The following is a 21,716-nucleotide window of genomic DNA, read 5'->3' as shown; positions in this document are numbered from 1 at the left end:
ACATAAGTTACCATACCACCTGTCTGATTAGAACAAACAGGTGGTAATGGTAACTGGCTGGAGAATTCTGGGAGTTGAAGTCCACAAGTCTTAAAGTGGCCAAGTTTGAGGATCCCTGGATTAGAACATCCTGCCCAGAGTCCCTGGGAATTTAGTGCAAAATAAATTTAATAAATTACCATCCCAGGGTAGAGGTGGAAAAATGCTTTGGCTTCTTTGCCTGAAAGAGGTTAGGAGACTGGGAATCCATTACCCTTTTCAAATAGGCTGTTCCCAAAATCTGAATAACTCCTATGCTGTTAAAGTTTTTTGACGTTCTGAAAGCTGCTAAAACTTTGCACATGGACTATGAATCTACAGATCAGGTTGCTTTTAACCCTGTCTTATGTATATGTTATTGTAAAGTTGATGGTAGTTTACTGCATCATAATTTAATTTTCAGTCTCCTTTTATCATTTGGGACCTGTTTTCATTTACTGTTAAATGTACTATTGTTAAAGTATTTGAAATGTGTGGACTATGAATCATATGAGTACATATAAGTTTGAGATAACAGTCAGTTGCTGTTTAGAACAAATGAGCATTGACTAAAACAAAGACTTTAAACAGAAGTACGTTAAAGTGCATTACAGTTCAATTGATTTAAATAACACACATTTAAAGCAGGTGCTTACAACCAATAGAATACAAAGCATGCCTTTGTTTGGGCTTATTGCAACAGCAACTCTCTACATTTGTGATGCTCTGATGCTAGTAAGAGCAAATGACATGGCTCAAGCAAATGCATTTATCTTGTACCCAGCCCAGAACATTGCATAGTACTTAGAAAAGTATTTCTTAACCCTGACAACTTTAAGATGTATAGACTTCAACTCCCAGAATTCCCCAACCAGCATGCTGGCTAGAAAATTCTGGAAGCTGAAACCCAGATATCTTAAAGTTGCCAAGGCTGAGAAACATTGAATTAGGGCGAGCAAGCCCTCATTCTCACTAGCCATGTAAAGCAAAGCAAGCTATAAGATCAGCTGTATCAATCATATAGTTGACAAAACACAAATCTCTATGCACTCTTGTACAAATCAAATTGGGATGGGCTCTGGAACAAGTGGATGGGCTCTGGAACAAGTGACTTCCTATGTGAGTTCTAAAACTTTTTGAGCTGCTTGTATGCAAGCACTGAAATATATGGGCTAAAGTCACACTGAGCCGTGATGGCGCAGTGGTTAGAATGCAGTATTGCAGGCTAACTCTGCCCCACAGTCTGGAGTTCGATCCTGACTGGCAAAGGTTGACTCAAACTTCCATTCTTACAAGGTTGATAAAATGAGGACCCAGATTCGTGGGAGCAATATGTGATGTCCAGAGAGTGCTGTAAAGCACTATGAAGTGGTATACAAGTCTAAGTGCTATTGGTATTGATATAATTTGATAAGTGCTGGCCTAACTACTATTGTTTATATGAAATTGTTAGTTATCACTGAGGCAGTTTTTTGGTATTCAAAAGATCACTGTTTTAAAAAATATAGCTTTATTTTGATCTATGAATCCAGCCAATGGATATGAACCACGTAAAATTACATTTGACCATTGAATTCAGCCAGATTTTTTTTTTATTCATCCAATTTATGTGGTGGCCCAACTCAGAGAATGGAGTAGAAGAGTTAATATAGGAGGTGTTAAATTAAATCCCATTCATTTCAACATTATTTGACTCAATCTGGATACAACCCATTATATCCGAGTTAAGACTATTTGAGCATCAGCAATTTCAATGAAACATGAGCACTAGATATTGTGGCCATTATATAAACTTTATATTTTAATAGTTTAAACATATTTCTCACTTTTATATTTAGCATTGGAATGCTAAGTGGTTTCACACAACTTCTTGAATGGTTCCAGTGTGGACTTCTGTCTGGCCATTTATAATACTCATTGTGATAGTTATCATTCATGCAGTCATCTAATGATATCAGTACAAGTGGTCCTTGACTTGTGACCACAATTGAGCCCAAAATTTCTGTTGCTAAGTGAGACATTTGTTAAGTGAGTTTTGCCCTATTTTACGACTCTGCTTGCTATAGCTGTTAAGTGAATCACTGCAGTTGTTAAGTTAGTAACATGGTTCTTAAATGAATCTGGCTTCCCCATGGACTTTGCTTGTCGGAAGATTACAAAAGAGGACACGGCAACTGTCATAAATGTGAGTCAGTTGCAAACCATCTGAATCTTGATCACCTGACTGTGAGGATGCTGCAATGGTTGTGTGACAGTCATAAGTCACTTTTTCCAGGGATGTTGATGCTTCAAATGGTCACTAAATGAACTGTTGTAAATTGAGGACTACCTGAATTATTATACTTAAACAGGCCTGGATTATAGCTGATGCAACCTGGTTACTGGCATCAGGAATATTTTCACATGTATGAGATCGTTTGGTGTCAGGGACCATACAGCTGTATAAATCTTCTATGGCTCTTGAAGACATTCATGACTCTGTGATTTCTCTCCAAGGATCCTAGAACTTCAGCAGAATGGACACATGGATCTCCTGAAGCATAAGTGGTGGCCAAAGAATTCCCAGTGTGATCTGCATTCCTCTATGGACCCCAAACATAAAGGGGGAGCCTTGGACATAAAAAGCTTTGCAGGTGTCTTTTGCATACTGGCAGCTGGGATTGTTCTCTCCTGCTTAATTGCCATGTTGGAAACATGGTGGAATAAAAGAAAAGGCTCCCAGGTTCCTTCAAAAGAGGTATGAGATCCTTCCATTTCATCATAGCACTAGAGGTGAGAAGGAAAATGCATCTTCTGCTATGTTTTAATGGCATTTTAATCACCATTTGTGAACCGTTTGTCTCTGGGGGGGGGAAACATCGAGAAAGAAATAATATAATGTTGTACTTATGAATACTTATTCTAATTAATTTCCGTGGGACTTACTAGCACATATCTTGTTCACGACCATTTAGTGAATAATAATTGGCTTTCCTATTATTTATAAAGTATTAGCAATTAAGTATTTTGTTATTAATCTGGATAAGATCTGTCTTCTACCAACGTACGATGCAGCCTGATCCTACATTCGAAAGAAAATTCTGCTAATTCCACAGGGCTTACATCTAGGACTGCATCCTTAATTGGCTTAACTGAATTTTATCTTTACTTGATTAAAGCAGGATCAAATGTTAATCAGTTTTGACTTCTGGTAAGGTTTTAGTTCCCTGTTTCATAAGATGTGAAGAAGAAACGATAGCCTACAACAGATGGTTTATTAGACACTACACTGTTATATACATTTCCTTGCAATCAGCTACATTTTGAGGTTTTGTTCTCTTTCTTTCTTTGATGATCTGCAACTGATCACCCAAAAGTTAAATTCAGTGATCTGACTAACTGATCAAATGGCAGATAATTATTAGAATTACTTTAGTCAGTTGACATTTCTGTCAATCATTTTCCCGATGTTTAAATGCAAAATTCTGCCTTAAATTGTTCTATAAAATTTTTCAAGCATTTTTTTTTCCAAGCAAAATTTTAAGCATTTTCAGGTAAAGTTATGTTCAGATTAGTGGGAACCCAATTCTCTTTAATCATTAGATTTCTAGTTTTTTTGCAACTGTTGACTATATACAGTTTCTTAGATGCATATTTAAGGAAAAATTATCAGTTTTGAGCAAGGGCCAGGATCATGTGCTTAAACAAACCTCCTCCTCTTGAACTGGAGATCTCCAATCCCTGCCCTGCAAAAAAACTTTAAATTTCCTCTATTTCCAAATAAGTTTTTAATAAAGAATGAAAACTGGCTAAGAAAGGCACACTTGAAGCATCTACTATATTGTAGAAGTAGCTAGGAAATTGCTTGAGTTTGTTTCATGTGCTTCATTTTGGTATCTTCTTACCAACACTTCAAGCAGCAAGTCTTTGTCAGCTTAATCAACACAGTGGCCCTCTCTTACTTGATTACATTTTCTCAGTGTGAACTAAGAGCTGCTTCACACATTAAATGTCTGTATGTAGACCTCAGCTGTTTTAAATGGGTGCCTAACATAGACAAGGTAGTGAGCATGGTTAGCAGACATAGTATTTATGAAAGGCAAGGTTACTATAGCTCCCTGTTGAACGTACATTAGGTCAGGGGTCCCCTACTACTGGGCCATGGCCTATTTGCAACCAGGCCATGCGAGCGGCGGGCTGGCATATACGCACAGCTCAACTCACAAGAACAGTGGGCAAGTTGAGCTGCACGTGTGTGCACACTGGCCCAATGTTTAAGCAGCCCAGTTCCCCTCTCCCCACCCGCAGCCAGGATGCTGAGCCACAAAGGTTTGGGACCCCTGCATTAGGTGGCAAATCCAGATTTACTAAGAGCGCTGTAGAGCCTGTTAAGAGAAGGCTAAATTAGTGATGCGATATGTGTGGACTCTTTCAAAGATGCCTACTTATTTCACTGTAAAAACTGAAAGTTTGTTGCAAATATATAGCATGCTTAGTAGCAAGAGTTCCTCCTTCAGGGCTTAGAATTAAATGTACAGTAGACCTCTGAGACACATGCGTGCTCAGAAACGCAGGAGGATGCTTGCATGAGCATCCCTTTTCTCTATTCAGGTTGAGCGTACAAGTCCTCGCCTAAAAGTAAGCTTTCCCTGGGTTTGCAAAGTTCCAACCACCAATTTCTTTCAAGAGAATGGGACGCCTTTATAAAATTCATCCCCCTCAAAGTGTCAAATATAAACTATGGCTTAATTTTCACAGCACTGAATTGTTTATTATTTTTTTTAATTTCTTTTCCCGGCTACGCATGGCCAGGATATCTCTGGCTTTTGTTTAAATCATTCTCATTTAGGCAGGCTTGCAATTTGTCAGAGCAAATGTGAGTCTGCACTTCTAAATCAGAGTACTGACAAAAGAAGAACGTGACTGTATCCAACAGCCAAGGGATCAATTTATGAGATTACTGCTTAGAAGAAACTTATACAAACATTGTGCTTGTGATTTACAGCCTTAAGAAATAGATGGAATGAAGGGAGGGGGGAACCATTTGACTATTGCAAATATTGGCAATTTAAAATGTGGGTGAAATCTGCATGAAGTAGAATCTTGGAACCTCCTATCATAATTTGTTAGGCTTGCAACCAAGTCTTTATTTAATTTTAAAAATATATTTAAAAAATTCTGAATGGATGTATATACTGAATCCCCTCTATCCAAAATAAAAAAGTTCATCAGTTCAGCAGATTATGAACTAACCATCATGAAATACACTGGTTCTTCCTGAGTCCCCAGATGGAGTTTGTATTGCATCAATTTATTCCAGGCCCATTGGACTTCAGAATACAGCCTTTTCATTCCAAGAAAACAAATAAATACCTCACGGTTGTGAAAAATAGCTGTGAAGTGGTGAACCAAAGTAACCCATGCAGTCATGTTTGCTTGTGTCTGCAGACAGCCTTATAACAATAGCTCTGACAGAACTGTGACCTGTCCCCATTAACCTCAAAGAGATGTAAACTCTGAAACCTGGTGATAATTTAAATGTTCTCATGATTGAATATTTCACTGTTGACCAAGGCATATTGGAAAGAAGAGGAGCAATCATTTTGTCGAGCTATGCACAAACCATCCTATGAGTGGTGTGTCATTTTGATGACTTAAGTCAGGGGTCCTCAACCTTGGCAACTTTAAGGCTTGTGGACTTCAACTCCCAGCTGGCTGGCTGAGAAATTCTGGGAGTTGAAGTCCACAAGTCTTAAAGTTGCCAAGGTTGAGGACCCCTGTCTTAAGTGGGTAGAGTATGGATCGAGAGATGGCACTTGGACAATGATCACTCCATTCGTTTTCTTATAAAAAATGGATATTATGTTCAGCAGTAGAATTCATCTTAAAAGACCAATTAGAAAAACATGGAGGATGGATTTAAGATAAAATAAATGTTAGTGCAAAGATAAAATTAAGAATTGGTCTAACTGAATCCAATGGTAGTGCTTTAATCACCAAAACCAGTTCATAGGTTACATTTAACATGAGTATCATAATAGTAATCCTACCTATAAAGTTCATATTATCTCTGAATGTCCCAAAGGTGCTTTTTCAAGAGGCAACTTGACTTTCTTGTTTTTCTTTGAAGACTTTTCACTTCTCATCCAAGAAGCTTCTTCAGCTCTGACTGGGTCATGGCAAATGGAAGAATTTATATTTCTTGTAGACAGCTGGTCATTTGCAATTCTTTTAGAGAGTTGTTGAGGCCACTTAGAGATTTATCTGTGTCCTCAGGGTCAGGATAAACCTCCTAGTGGGCTCAACGACTCTCTAAAAGAATGCAAATGACATTCTGACTGCAAGAAATATAAATCCTTCCATTCTCCACCATCCGGTCAGAGCTGAAGAAGCTTCTTGGATGAGAAGCAAAATGTCTTCAAAGAAAAGCAAGAAAGTCCAGTTGCCTCTTGAAAAAGCACCTTTGGGACAACCATGACCTGAATGATTGAGAATCTTCACAGACAATTATCTCTGAATGCATTCAGGTCACTGTGGGTGAATTGCTTGCCTTGCTACTGGTAGATATTCAGAAACCTGGTCAGTAAATACATAATAGCAAAATGTGTGCTTAATTTCTTGGACCAAAAATCTTAAACCTCAAATGATCTTTAAATAGAGGTAGTCTTCCACTTATAACCAATTGTTTAACAACCGTTTGAGGTTACGAGGATCCCATCCTCCAAAGCTACTTGCAATCTGTTTTTGAGGTTATTTATTTATTTATTTATTTATTAATGGGACTTATATCCCGCCCTATCTCCCGAGGGACTCAGGGCGGCTAACAACAACAAAACTTAAAGGTCTCTGTATAGTAAATTAAAATTAAAAAATTAAAATAAATTAAAGAATAGAGTTAAAATTGTAAACATAATTAAAATCCCTGTCAGTCCAGGTCAGCCAGGTGGAAAAGGAGTGTTTTGAGGCCGCGGCGAAAGGACTGGAGATCTTGGGCCATCCGAAGCTCAGGGGGGAGCTGGTTCCACAGGGCTGGCGCTCCCACAGAGAAGGCCCTTCCCCTGGGGGTTGCAAGCCGACATTGTCTAGCCGACGGTACCCTGAGGAGGCCTTCTCTGTGTGATGTTAGCACTCCCCACAGTCAGGGTGATAGTATTTGGGGCATTTGGCAATTAGCTCACTTTTATGACTGTTTGCAGTATCCTGTGATTTACAACAATTTTTGCCAGTTTCCAGTGTTTTGGGCAAAATTTAGGGGAAATTGATTTGCTTAATGAACGTGGCATTCACCACAAAAAAATGGTGAAAAATAGGGTCTGGTCATATGATGCCTTGACTTATGACTGCAACAACTTACATCTTACAATTCCAGGCTCAGTTATGATTGTAAATCAAGGACTATCTTAAACAATATGGATATTGTACCTATATCTCTATCAGTATCTCTTAAATGGCTTCTATGCAGTGAAAAAAGTGATGTAATACAGGTATACATATATGCGGTATAAAATAGCAATTAGTCAAATAAAGCTTAATTAATACATATTAATTCCTGCATAATTCTCTAGTTTCCTTAAAGCTGTTTGAGGTAAAAAGTGGAAAGGGCAATGCAACCAGTAAAAATAATAGCAGTGACAAAGAAAAGGTGTTTTATGTATGTGGGAGGGTCTATGTAAGAGTGTGTATACACACAAATACACATATACAGATATAAATGCAATGCATGTAATTTATTTTTATTTTTGGTTTTCCGTTAGTTGGCATAATGTTGCTTGATAAATGATATACTCATTTATACTGAATTTTGACAAGGAGGCTTTGAGAACAAAAAGGAGTAAGCAAGCTATGTACAGAGGTTGGTGTATTTAAAAACTAAGGCAGTATTAAGACATTTGATCAAATAAATGGCAGAAGGGGCTATAGTTTTTACCAGGACAGAACACCCAATATTAGATCTTTCTCCTCCAGTATATATAATAATAATATGTATATGTAAGTTGTAAGTACATTGGGTGTAAATAAATAAATAGAATGTTACAACAATTCTATATTTAGCATTACATATGTAAATATCACTTGAAAAAAATAACATTTAACAGTTACAAAAGGAATGAAACTTAATTTCAAAATGTATTATTCATATAATGAAAAATGCTACTTAGGGCTAAAAATGTGCTTTCATTCAGCAAGAGAGCTTTTAGTTTTCATCTAGCATCTTTATAAACCCTTTTTTTTTCAAATGCACTTTCCAGCCAAGTCTGAATTAACTTCAAAATAAAGCACCCAAAATTAGCAGTCAAAGAATTGACACAGTTATTCAAATCAATATATGAAATTTAGGTGTAGTCTTTAAAACCCACAAATTCCCTGTTGGAAATTTTCCTTAGCCTTTCATTATCTTCCTATCAACAACACAATTTTGTCCCTAAGGCTTCTGTGACATTTCCTCTTGCCTTGTTTCCTTTTATCTTCATCTCCATTTCCCTCTATATATTTTTTCTTGTATTGCTTTCCTTGCCTGAAACCCAGCAAAACTTTAAAGAAGAACTGTACTTCCAACAGAAATACAGTTATAACAATAAAGGAATGTACAATAATTGCACTTAAAAACTGATGAAAGTTTTTGAGTCCTCCTGCTGGAGAGGATTTGGATCTTCAGAGTATCCAATTTCTAAAATATAGAAAAGAAATAAGTTGTGATTTGGTATTGCTATTGTGGTGGTGGTGGGGCTACATAGTGATGAGTTGGTATCTGGGCAATAGATGTTTGCTATATGCACCAGAATACTAATAATTTAAGAAAGGCTACATCTAATAGGGGGGAGGGCGTTCTCTGTGGGCGCACCGGATTTATGGAACCATCTTCCGGTCGAGCTCCGGATGGCGCCTGATCTCCGCTCCTTCCGGCGCGATCTTAAAACCTACCTCTTTGAACAAGCTGGCCTGGCCTGATGGGATGGGGTTGGGTTTTATAAATTGATCTTAACTTTTAATCTGTATTAATTTATTACGGGCATTGCTGTTTAATTACTTTTTAATTTTTGTATCTTGTTTTTTTATTATGTATTGCCCTGTTCACCGCCCTGAGTCCTTCGGGAGAAGGGCGGTATACAAATTAAATTAATAAATAAATAATAAATAAATAAATAATAAAATATAGTTTTATAAGATATAGTTTATAACATGCAGAATCATGATTTGCTAGACTCTAGGTAGGTATTCTTTAATTCCAAGAATAATATGGATTTAATCGGTTGGGCCAAGCTGTGGCAAGGCCACATATTTACTAGCATTGTCCAGATTTATTTACTCTAAACCACATACACAATCCAATTAGTTTAAACTGTGATGGACTGCAGTGAAGTGACAATTTCTCAGGAAGAAGGGAATCCGGGATGGGAGGGGGTAGAACAAGAGACAGTGCAGAGAAAGGAAGAGAATCTCCCTGCTTGCAAAGTTACTCCTCAACTTACAATCACAATTGACCCCAAACTTCCTGTTGCTAAAGAAGACAGTTGTTAACTAAGGTTTGTCCCATTTTATGACCTTGTTTGCCACAGTTGCTAAGTGAATCATTGCAGTTGTTAAGTTAGTAATCTCCCTGGATACAGGGAGCCCAAAATTTCCATTGCTAAGCAAAACAGTTGTTAAGTGAGTTTTTCTGCCTTTTATGACCTTGCTTGACATAGTTAAATGAATCACTGCAGTTGTTAAGTTAGTACCTACACAGTAGGTATATTCTACACAAACTGTGTAGCTAACTGCTGAAATAAGATGAAATACCACCTTATTCTTTTCCTTCAGGGTTGTTCTATGGCTTTTATTTTGACACTCTTTTCTGAGAAGTCCAGCAAATTCAACTGTTGACTTTTACATGCACTTCCCAAACTCAAAAGCTTACTTTGATGCTCAGAAGCAATGGTATGGTTAAATGAAACTGACTTCCCCATAGATTTTGCTTGTCAGAAGGTCACAAAAGGTGATCCCATGACCCCAGGATACATAAATACCAATTGCCAATTGTCCAAATTTTGGTTATGTGATGATAGGCAAGGTGCAGTGGTGAAAAATGGTCATAAGTCACTAAATGATTGGTTGTAAATCGAGAATCACTTGTATATTCATTACGGTGAGAATAATAAAAGTTTAATCTACCAAGATTCTGTCTATTTGATGCAAGCAAATATAGAACAGAACTTTGGCTGGATTTTTCGATGTCGTGCATGGTCTAGGCCTGATACTAGTAGAATAGAAAAAAAAATGAAAAAATTTACAACTAAATTTTAGGAATCTGTTTGCTGATATCCTTGTAAGCTGCCCAGAATCACTGGGAGTGAGTTGGGCAGCCGTATACATTTTCTTAAATAAAAATAAAACAAAAAAAATAACATTTCAAAGTAAAATTGGATTATAGATACTTTAGTGTGGAGATTCCCAACTGGGGTTGCTCGCACCCCCTGGGGGTACGAGATGATATTCCAGGGGATGCGAAAACTTGGGTTTTCAAAATTATAATGTGTATGCAGAATCCCTTGCCATTATTTCAAAGGGGTGCGCGAATATATCAGAAGCATTCTAGGGCGCAGGGTATAGAAAAGATTGGGAACCACTGCTTTATTGAAATAAACATCTAGCTGATGAACAAAAGTCACTTATTTTTCAGAAAATATGATGAACTGCATCCTTTGTAATGTGCGTTGATAAAAAAATAAACAGCAACTAAGAGCTGCTGTTGATATCACTAATGTCTGAGTTACATTTTAAAAAATGACTATGTATGACTGCAAAGATTGCAACCATTCTTGTGAACCACTAAAGCTCAAATATTCTTAAGAGAATGGAAACGATAATCTAATACCCAGAATTTATTCTGTCTGAGAATCAATTTTTAAGTCTAAATTTGTTGTCTGACTAGACTAAAGTGGGAAGAATTAAGAATGGCATGATACCCTGAACACCGTAGGATGCCATGCCCCCATGGCAGCATGCATGGCACAAACCATGCCTATACTTACTTAATCCAACCTTGTCAGGACTGACAGAATTTGGAAGAAATTGCCTGCCTGTTCACTGTACTGCTCTAGGCAAATGTTTGAGTCAAAAGCTACAGTACACTGAAACTGCAGCATGACCTCTAGATCTGGGGTCCCCAACCCCCCCCAGGCTGCGGCCCACTATCAGGCCATGGCCTATTCAGAACTGCGCAGTGGATGAGCACCCCTGCGTGCAGTCACAGCTCCATTTGCCTGAGCACATGGCGAGTGCATGTGCTCCACCACTCGCGCATAAACATTCCCTCTTTCCCCACACACCCACCGATCCACAAAGTTGGAAAGTTTGGGGATCACTGCTCTAGATAGATGGCCTGCCAATCAACTTCCTGCCAATATTCAGGATTACATTCTTGATTCATTTTTCTCTATGCTTAAGTGGACCAAAGTCACAAATGTTCCATTTCCTGATTCTACACCTGCTTCTTTTCCCTCACCGTGGGAAGCTTTTTGCTTTTGGTTTGGCAAGTGAAGGCATCAAAGAGTAAGTCATTTATTTTCTACCTTGTGCTTTGCTCCTTCCAGGATGACAAAGAAATTGATCTGGAGCATCTCCACAGACGTGTGAACAGCCTCTGCACAGATGATGAAAGTCCCCATAAACAGTTTTCCACTTCATCCATTGACTTGACTCCACTGGACATTGATACTTTGCCCACGCGTCAAGCACTGGAGCAAATCAGTGACTTCAGGAACACTCACATCACTACCACAACCTTCATTCCAGAACAGATCCAGACTCTTAGTCGCACACTTTCAGCTAAAGCTGCTTCTGGATTCTCTTTCGGCAATGTGCCTGAACACCGGACTGGCCCTTTTAGGCACAGGGCTCCAAATGGGGGCTTTTTCAGAAGTCCTATCAAAACAATGTCTTCGATTCCGTATCAACCCACTCCAACTTTAGGGCTTAACATCGGTAACGATCCAGACCGAGGCACATCCATATAAAGCTTCAGACATTGCTTTGTCACTGTTTCTTCTTAGGACTCCCTTTGTAAGGAGCGGCTGTGATATTGTGGAACTAACTTGGATGTAACTTTTTTAAAAAGAAATCGGGAGTATTAGTAACAACTCATTATCCTTCCTCTTTCCCCTCCTCTTTTTCATTTTTCTCCCTTATGATACGTTAGGATGTGGTTTTTCAGTTTCTTTAGGGTAGGCACATTGGCTAAAAGAGTGGTTCTGGAGTAAGTCTTTTCTAGAACGTATTATGACTTAGCTTTGCAACCATCAGGCTGGTGGGACTACTCTGAAGTAAATGCAACCTGAGCTACTGTAGGAAAGCTATCCTCCTAAAATTCTATTAGTGGTTTTTCAGCTGTGCAGGTCTTCAATTATGATTCCAATAGACTGTTTCTGAGCGCACCAGGATGTAAATGTAACAACTGTTTGCCATTCTGTAAAGCAGCCGTGTCTTTTTTAGGCATTGTGTAGCAGCTTTAAGATCCCAGAAAAATAACAAGTGTTTAAATGTCCATACAGGTGCTATGCTTGTATTCCCACATGTTCCAAAGCACCATTCTGGAAATGAATCTGAAGGTCTACATGGCATTATGTCATAACGCTTGAAATATAGGAACTAAATATGGAGTCTCTATCAAAAAATACAATGTTATTTCACTGAAATACCTTTGACTTGGTTTTATTATATATATTTGCAATAATGTCTGTTCTCTGACATCCATTTCATGCTTCTCTGCTACTGTGTGTCCTTTTAACTGTGGACCAAAGGCCAACCTTGCAGTTTTTGTAAGAAAACGAACATGAGAGAAACGGTGAAGAGAAAGGAGAGACCATTAAATATGAGAATGCAATTTTGTAGAATTTCACCAAGCCATTGCTATGCCAGTAAAGACTACAGTTAAAACTCCTTTTTGCACTGCAACAGTGCATATGATCTTTCTGGAATTGTACAGAGTTTAAAAGTTTTTGTTTTCTTATGTACAGAGAACTGTATCATATGGCAGAATCTTCTGTTAAATAAATTAGTCTCTCATACATATATATACACCTATATATATATACATGCTTTGGTATATGTGAGTGGGCGTGTGTGGGAGGGTATATATGTATATACATGTGCACACACACGCGCACACACATATATTATATATCTATAAAATGGCAGCCAGTGCTATTGCAATTTGTCTAATAAAGCTTTAGTAAAAACAAGTGTATTCTGGAAAGATGTACAGGGCAAAAAGATGGGGTGCTTTAATGCTATTTTGATTTACATTGTTTGGTTGAATGTATTTTATACTGTTCCTTTTTTATTAGATCATCCAGGGCCATTTAACATTTGTACCTAGACGTGCAAGTCACTAATTTAGATTTATTTTTATTATTATTATTATTATTTTGCAATCACTATTCAACAGTGTTTAAAGTTATGGTTAATCATGCTTTTACATTAAATTGAAAAATTGGAAAGCACTCATTAGGTTAAAAACAAAAATATATATCCAGGTATGTCTGATTTACTGGCTCTCAGGAGCATGAAAAACAGATCATGAAAGGTGAAGAAAAGCCCTATTGAAATCAATACTGTCAATATTTGGAAAAGAGAGGAGAGTTTACGGAAAGAAGGCAGTTGAAAATGATTGGTGTGGCCTTAACTACAGTCCTATTGTGCTCCAAGAAAGAGGGAATGGGGAGAGAAAAATAAGCTTTTGTTTAAATCTTTATTATGTATTCAATTATAGATGTATTTTTGATGTGAGTTCCAATTGTATAGAATGATAAGCTGATGACAGCAAAAACAAAACAGCACCTCGTTTGGCCTGGTGACATTTTTGAAGCTAACACTCTACTTGTTCAAAACTGTAAAAATGAGTTTTGGTTGTAATTCTTATAAACTAAACTGCGGTTAAGTAGAAAGCAAGACAACTTATTACGTGTTTTTGTTTGTTTTAATTTGATATGATATTTATGTTACTCTAACTCAGTTATGTGGATAGACCTTGATTTTTAAGAACCAGCTTAGGTGATCTGCTCTAGGAAAAGTTCAAAGTATATTCTTCAAATCTATTCTATTTTGATGCCTAATTCTGTTCTGGGAGAACATCTTGTAATGTCCTTGTTTTTTTTGTATGAAATCTGCATAATATTGTCTACTGTGTAAGGCAGAACAATTTTCTTATCATGAGAAAGGCCATTCTGTTTGCAGGGTACAAGTGTTTAAAAGCATGCACAACTTGTTTCCCCTTGTAACATTCATGAACATCTACACAACTGATTTATAAAAGAACAAAAAAAGGGAAAAAAATCTTTACAAGCTATAGGGGTATACCACATGTTGCGGCGGTTTTAGTGATAATCCAATTATTTTCATGTGTTGTCTATTATACACAAACACAATTTGGAGGCCTCGGTTGCAAGTGGCAGAGCTTTCTGTGTATAATTTGTCTAAATAATTTGTCTAATAAAATGGTTTTTTAAACTTGCCTCTCTGCCTATTTCAACGATCATGTGAACAGACAAAACAAATAAGTAAATATGAATTCAAAGCATTCATTGACTTGGTGCCATAACCGTGTTATAACTGCAGCATAATTACCCAGTTTCTAATTTCTAGGAAGGGCCTCATAAAGAATGTTTAGCTTAATTTGATTAATATTTATACCATATTCTTAAAGTCAATGTCCTCTTCTCTCAACTTATTAGTACAGGGGTCCCAACCGGGCCAGGGTCTATTTGGAACCAGGTCACATAAGCAGCGGACGACTGCACAAACGCATCCAGCTCCACTTGCACAAGCGGTGAGTGCATGCGCTCGTGCGTGAAGCTTCATGTGTGCAAGCGCTCACGCAAATGGAGCTACACATGCAGCACCATCCTCTCTCCCCACAACCCCCACTACTGCCACCGCCAGATGGCAAAGCTAGAAAAGTTGGGGACTGCTGGGTAAGATCTTAGAACAAGATATGCAGTAAAACAGCTCTGAGAATTACTGATTTGAAACCTCTAGCATTTGTTGAATTCACTGGAACAGAGAAATCAAAGGAGAAAGTTTACACTGAAATTTCCCAAAGCTGGTGGGCTCTACCAGGGAAATTCCCCCAAATAAAATGTTCATCAAGCATCGTTCAGTAATGCTTCACTGGAAACAACACTTAACGGGTTTCTTCACAGATATCAATCGACCAAGGAAATTCAAATACTTCAAATACAAATATTGTCAGGTAAGTTGTGGCTCCAAACCTAATCAGAAAAGAGCTATCAACCCAGGAGTGGGCTCAAAAGGTCAAGAGGGCAGAAATGACCAATATGATCAAATGCACATTTTTTCATGTGACAAACATGTAACTTCATCTTTGCCATTTTTTGACCCCACTTGGACATACCTCTTTATCAACAGTTGCCCCTAAAGCACAACACTTAAGAATTAGTCTCTTAATTTCAATTGAGTCAGGTTCAGTTACTGAAATGTCTGCCATTCTGATCTGTCTTGATGAATAACTTAACAGTTGTTCCAAGGACATTCCAATACTGATTTAACCTACAGGAATTGTTCATGGATAACTGCATAATTCTAGTGGCAGGACTCAATTATTTTCACCATAAGGACCATAGAAGAATCCTTTCAAGACTATTGTCAAAGCAAGAACATCCGATGTTAGCAGACAATTAGCAGGACTGCAGACAATTGCTGCCATGGACTTATAAATATGGAGACAAATGATAGATTAGATTAGATTAGATTAGATTAGATTAGATTAGATTAGATAGATAGATAGATAGATAGATAGATAGATAGATAGATAGATAGATAGATAATAGGTAGGTAGGTAGGTAGATGATAGATGGATAGATAGATAGATAGATAGATAGATAGATAGATAGATAGATAGATAGATAGATAGGCTGGCAGCTGAGACCAGCCCATCCACTCAAAACACATTTTTTTTATTTTAATTGCATTTATATCCCGCCCTTCTCCGAAGACTCAGGGCAGCTTACAAGCTTAGCATCCCCACCCAATCAGAACACAGCCCCCATTCAAAACACACTCCCACCCAATCAGAACACAGCTAAGCCCCCACCCAATCAGAACACACCTCCACCCCATCAGAACACAGCCAAGCCTCCACCCACAGAACACACCCCCTCTGGCAGTTTAAAAAAGAAGAAAAAACAGCCACTATCACACACTTCTCCCAGAAGAACGAAGCTGAAGTCACCAGCCTGAGGATGACGGATGAGATTTCGTCGAAACGTTGCCCTGATACCTCCAATTCTACGTGGGGAAAAACACGAATGACCAAAGTTCTACATAGATAGATAGATGATAGATAGATAGATAGATAGATAGATAGATAGATAGATAGATAGATAGATAGATGATAGATAGATAGATAGATAGATAGATAGATAGATAGATAGATAGATAGATGATAGGTAGGTAGATGATTGATGGAGAGAGAGAGAGAGAGAAAGAGAGAGAGAGAGAGAGAGAAAGATAGATAGATAGATAGATAGATAGATAGATAGATAGATAGATAGATAGATAGATAGATAGATAAAATAGGTGAGATGAGAGAGACAGAGAGAGATCTAAGGCTTTACTAAAGTTCTAAAAAGCATGTTTTGGAGATTTAGTCAATGCATATATGGAACATGCTTTGGAGGCAAGGGAGAGGCTGGACAATCAAGTGTTTCAAGATGTTTTGACATTATAGCACTATACTGCAGAAACACTTCCAAATTAGTATCCTATAAAACAAAATCCTCCTATTAGCTTCAATAAAACAAATCCCCTAACTAGTTTCAATGCTAGGACAATGCTTTTTTAAAAGAAAACAGACTCAGGAAAAAAGTGGAAATGCCACTCTCTCATTTAATATTCCATTAGTCCTGAGTAATCTATCATAAATCATATATGCAATAAATGCCAAAAATAGATGTCAGTATTGTCAGTAGCTTGAACACAAAATGGCAAATTGTTTACATTTAAAACCATTAGCATTCAACATGGATGAAAGATTATAATTTCTACACAGATAAGTTAGAAATTAAAACTCATACTTTGGTGACCCCTCTTGTATATATCATGAACATATTTTATGGTTATTATTGAACAATGTACTTTTGCAGATCAAATAAGTAGGGAGGGTGGTGGTGACTAACATTTAGTGTATGTTTAATTACGATAGCAGGGATTATCTCTGTGGGACTGAATCGACCAGACAGCTATTATGGGAAACAGGCAGTCCTCAATTAACTGGGCTCTATGAAATGTAGGGCTTTATAGATCATAACCAGCAATTTGAACTGCACCTGGAAGCAAACTGCAACTCATGGGGTAAAGATGTTACATGGCATACTGAGAGATGTAGTGTGTAGTGCCACTACATTCTGAATCAGCTGAAGCTTCTGGATAGACATCAAGCACAGCCCCATGCAAAGTCAATTGCAATAGTCAATTAATTTTACAGCTTATTTTATATATATATATATAAGGCAAAGGTAAAGGTTCCCCCGCACATGCGTGCTAGTCGTTTCCGACTCTAGGGGCTGGTGCTCATCTCCGTTTCAAAGCCGAAGAGCCAGCGCTTGTCCGAGGACGTCTCCGTGGTCATGTGGCCGGCATGACTAGACACCAAAGGCACACGGAACGCTGTTACCTTCCCACCGTAGTGGTCCCTATTTTTCTACTTGCATTTTTACGTGCTTTCGAACTGCTAGGTTGGCAGAAGCTGGGACCAGTAACAGGCGCTCACTCTGCTACACGGCACTCAGGATTCGACAATACCTGTTTTGTATTGAGCACACTGGGGCTGAAAAGAATCTAAGTACAGGCATGTTGCTAAATGAAACTCAATTTTTTACAGCAGTTGGTCAGTTGCTACTTTTAGTTTAGATCTGGTGCATTGGCTATTATCAAATTCTGCATGGGATGATCATCTGGAGAAAGGAATCGTCGCAGGCATGTGATATCTATATGCAATTTCTCTCTGAATCTGCAGCAGATGCTTGCAACAGTTAACTCTCAGATGGCCGCCAGATGGCACTTTAGTATTTTACTTAGCAATTCCCTTTTTAAATATGGTTTTTGAATATCAAACTGTTTCCCCATTTGCTTCTTACTCTACAGGGGATAGATGCCAGCACTGATCAGATGTAACTAGAAATCATGTAGATTAATGCTAGCAATCTCAAATATATTTAGTAAGCAGATTAAGGAACTGTGAAGCAGAAAATTCAGTAGTACTATGCTGTTGTGAAAGTACACAATATAATATTAAAAGTAACACGTTTCAATCCAGCAATTCCTAAGTGAACAATCCGGAAGCCATGCAGTCATCAATGTATTTTCCAAAGGTATATAATACAGTATTATCTTTGAATTCTAAATATACATGATATATATGTTCGCTTAGTTTGTTAATTTTAATATGCCTGGGATTCGCATTTTTAATCTTATCAAGGAGTGTGTGTGTGTGTGTGTGTTTATACACACACACAAACACACACCCCTCCCTATGGCATGGTTTGGTTTGGAGGCTGCAAGGTTACTAATGGAGGTTGGTAGGAGAGACTAAGTGATTGTATGGGCATTGATTGTGCCAATGTCCACCGATGTTTCAAGCTAAGCTAACTGTGTATCCCCTTTGCATGCCTTGATAGCAGGGGAGTTTTTCTCCTGTGAGGATAGGGATTACTTAGGGCTACAGGTTGAGGGACTTCTGCCTGGGAAAGTTTTAAGGACATTAGCCTTTCCTGCTGTTTGTGTTGCCTTTCTAGCTTTTGGTGGGCACACTGAACTGCCAACAATTTTACTCATAAAGTTGTAAGGAACCTTGGAGGTCATCTAGTCCAACCGCCTGCTCAGGCAGGAAACCCTATACCATTTCAGACAAATGGCTGTCCAGTCTCTTCTTAAAAACTTCCAGTGTTGGAGCATTCAAGGCTTCTGGAAGCAGATTGTTCCACTGGTTAATTGTTCTACCTGTCAGGAAATTTCTCCTTAGTTCTAGGTTGCTTCTCTCCTTGATTAGTTTCCATCCATTGCTTCTTGTCCTGCCTTCAGGTGCTTTGGAGAATAGCTTGACTCCCTCTTCTTTGTGGCAGCCCCTGAAATATTGGAACACGGCTATCATGTCACCCCTGATTATCTTTGGGTAGCTGATTCCCAAAGATCTGTTATGCCTGATTCTTGAAAAGAAGCAAACATAGCATTAATTCCAAATAGGGTCAATACAGTAACTCTGCTAAAAAACTATCAACCAATTTTTCTCTTGAACAATTATAAAATGTTTTCAATTATATTATCTGAGAGACTAAACCAGATTTTACAGGATTTTGTGCAGGAGGATCAATGTGGATTTTTACCAAGATATCAGTTAAGGCATTGTGGGAATGATGGTTGATATAATAGAATATCTTCAATACTGCACTATTTTTAGATGCGTAGGAAGCTTTTGATAATTTGAATTGGGACTTTATATTTAAAGTGGTAGAAAAAATTGACTTTGGGAAGAGTTTTTTTAGAAGATAAAGGCAATTTATACACCACAGAAAGTTCAGATTCTTGTTAATGTTGATCAGAAAATGGAGTTTAAGGAATAATTATGTATCGACAATGAGCATCTTATTGCAAATTGTTATTGAAATTTAAGCTTGAAGATGAATATGTGAAAGATTATATTGTTAAATAGGCTAAAAATTTATCACACCTGATGGTTAGAAAACTTTCAAAATTCAACTGTTCTAAAGCACATTTATTTAAGGTCCATCTTTGATACATCTAACTATCATGGTTCCAACAGATGAGACCAGTAAAAATGGAACTTCAATGGAAATTTATTTGGCTACACAGTGTCAGCACGATCAAAAGTGAAACCAAGACTGAGGTTCCCTCTCAAAGGTTAAAGTTACAATGTTGAACTTCCCACCCCAGCAATATATCATAATCACATTCCACAATAAACTACTTTGGCAGGCTTCCTAATGAGAGTTTTAGCCTGCCCAAACTTAGGCAACAATGACCTTGGTTCCCACAGAACAATTTATTGTTTTGACTGAGCTAAAAGATACACATCCCCCCTCCCAATTCTGTGGCAACCGAAAACAAAGAAAAAATGGCTTCAACCAAGTTCATTTGCAGCATTGACACTAAGATTATTGTTGCGGTTTTTTAGGCACAATCTACCAGATAGTTAGACTTGGATTTGGTAATTTTGATTAGGATCAAAAGTAGATCAAGTAGATTCCTAAGGACCTAGGAGAGTCCATCTAGGAGAGTCGTAAGGATCTAGAGGAGTTAAATATATCATTACTATATATGGGGTGCCAAGGGACATGCAACTTTTAACTGGAAGTTCTAACCAGTTTTATTTTTTTCTCCTTTCTTCTATTTTTTTTTCTCCAGTTAAATTGTTTCAAATTCCGTGAGATTGCCTGGCAAGGCCCTGCAGTTTTATTGACAAGGTTTTTCAAAAGTGATTTGCCAGTGCTTCCTTCCTAAGCAAAGAGAGAATGGCTGGCCCAAGGTCATCCACCTTTGTGGAGAAGGCAGAACTAGAACTCATATCTCCAGGTTTCTAGTCTTCCCAAGTAAACTTGAATTGGAAGCAGTGCCAGCAGCAAAGCAAAGTAACCCTTTCCCAGATTCTCCTCTTTACGTTGTGTAAGTAAATTCACCCATTGCATTAAATAGTAATGTGTTTTGTTGGTATTCAGTGAGATACATCACTGTCTGAAAGCTCATTTGCACCACAGTGGTACCAGCAAACACAAACCTAATTACCAACTTGTAATTAAAATGACATGAGGTGTGCAAACCCACAACTGTGAGCGATAATTCTATTTGATTCTTCTTCATCTTAAATTTAAGAACATTCTAGGGGCTATGAAGGAAACTCTTATACTAACTAAAACTAGAAAGCAGAATAATAGGCTCAATAATTTTAACAAATGTAAATTGTTGAATTTGAAAAATAATAAAAGCGTCAACTCAAGTAGATTTCTTGATCATACCCACTGCTACTGAAATGTCCATTAACCGATAGGATCGTAAACAAAAGTTTGCAATACAAATGTCTTTTGCGTTCCATCATGTATTAGTATTTTTTTTTCTGAAAAAGTAATTCACTAAGACCCTTTGTCTGGATAAGACAAACTTGCTGCTATTCCGCGTTCTTTCTCCACAGATTGCGGCGAAGTAAACCTTACCAGCCTGCAGAATGGAGGCACGGGAGGGGAATGCTCTTCGGGGACACCCACCTACAAGCCCGTCATCTTTATGAAATAAAGCAGAAACGCGGGCCCACCCCAAGCACGTAATGGGGTTCCGGATTATTAAGGGAAGGCATCTCCTAAGACAGGGGTCTTCAAAACTTGGCCCTTTTATGACTTGTGGACTTCAACTCCCAGAATTCCTCAGCCAGCTTTGCTGGCTGAGGAATTCTGGGAGTTGAAGTCCACAAGTCATAAAAGGGCCAAGTTTGAAGACCCCTGTCCTAAGAGAATCGATAGAAAGTGCTGCGGGCTTCTCGCCAATCAGATTTCACGGGATCTCGCCAACCGCGCCTGAGGGTCCCTAAAAAAAGGAAGGATCTCCTTAGGCCCCGGGGTCTATCGATAACAATCCGCGTTCCCCTCCGCTCTCGAATAAGAGCCTCTCTCCGCTCTCCTTCCGCGCAGCGCCATCGCCAAGGCAACCGGGCCGGC

At 38.2% G+C, this 21,716-nt stretch overlaps 1 protein-coding gene across 2 annotated transcripts in view; it reads left to right on the top strand.

Annotated features, from left to right (window-relative positions):
• The window catches only part of GRID2 (glutamate ionotropic receptor delta type subunit 2), a 1,067,823-nt gene extending 1,053,238 nt beyond the window's left edge, over nt 1–14,585 (top strand). Inside the window, exons 15-16 of one of the 2 annotated variants that reach the window (XM_083367820.1) lie at nt 2,515–2,755; nt 11,571–14,585. In XM_083367820.1, the coding sequence (XP_083223946.1) occupies nt 2,515–2,755; nt 11,571–11,993 (664 nt within the window). In that variant the 3' untranslated portion in view covers nt 11,994–14,585. Of the gene's footprint in view, nt 1–2,514; nt 2,791–11,570 lie in introns of both variants that reach the window. The other variant, XM_083367821.1, reaches the window with a different exon arrangement.
• Nucleotides 14,586–21,716: the final 7,131 nt, after the last annotated feature.

The sequence above is a fragment of the Vipera ursinii genome (genome assembly GCF_947247035.1).
Source record: "Vipera ursinii genome assembly, chromosome: 7".
In the NCBI taxonomy this organism is placed as follows: domain Eukaryota; kingdom Metazoa; phylum Chordata; class Lepidosauria; order Squamata; family Viperidae; genus Vipera; species Vipera ursinii.
This window is presented reverse-complemented; position numbering and strand designations above follow the sequence as displayed.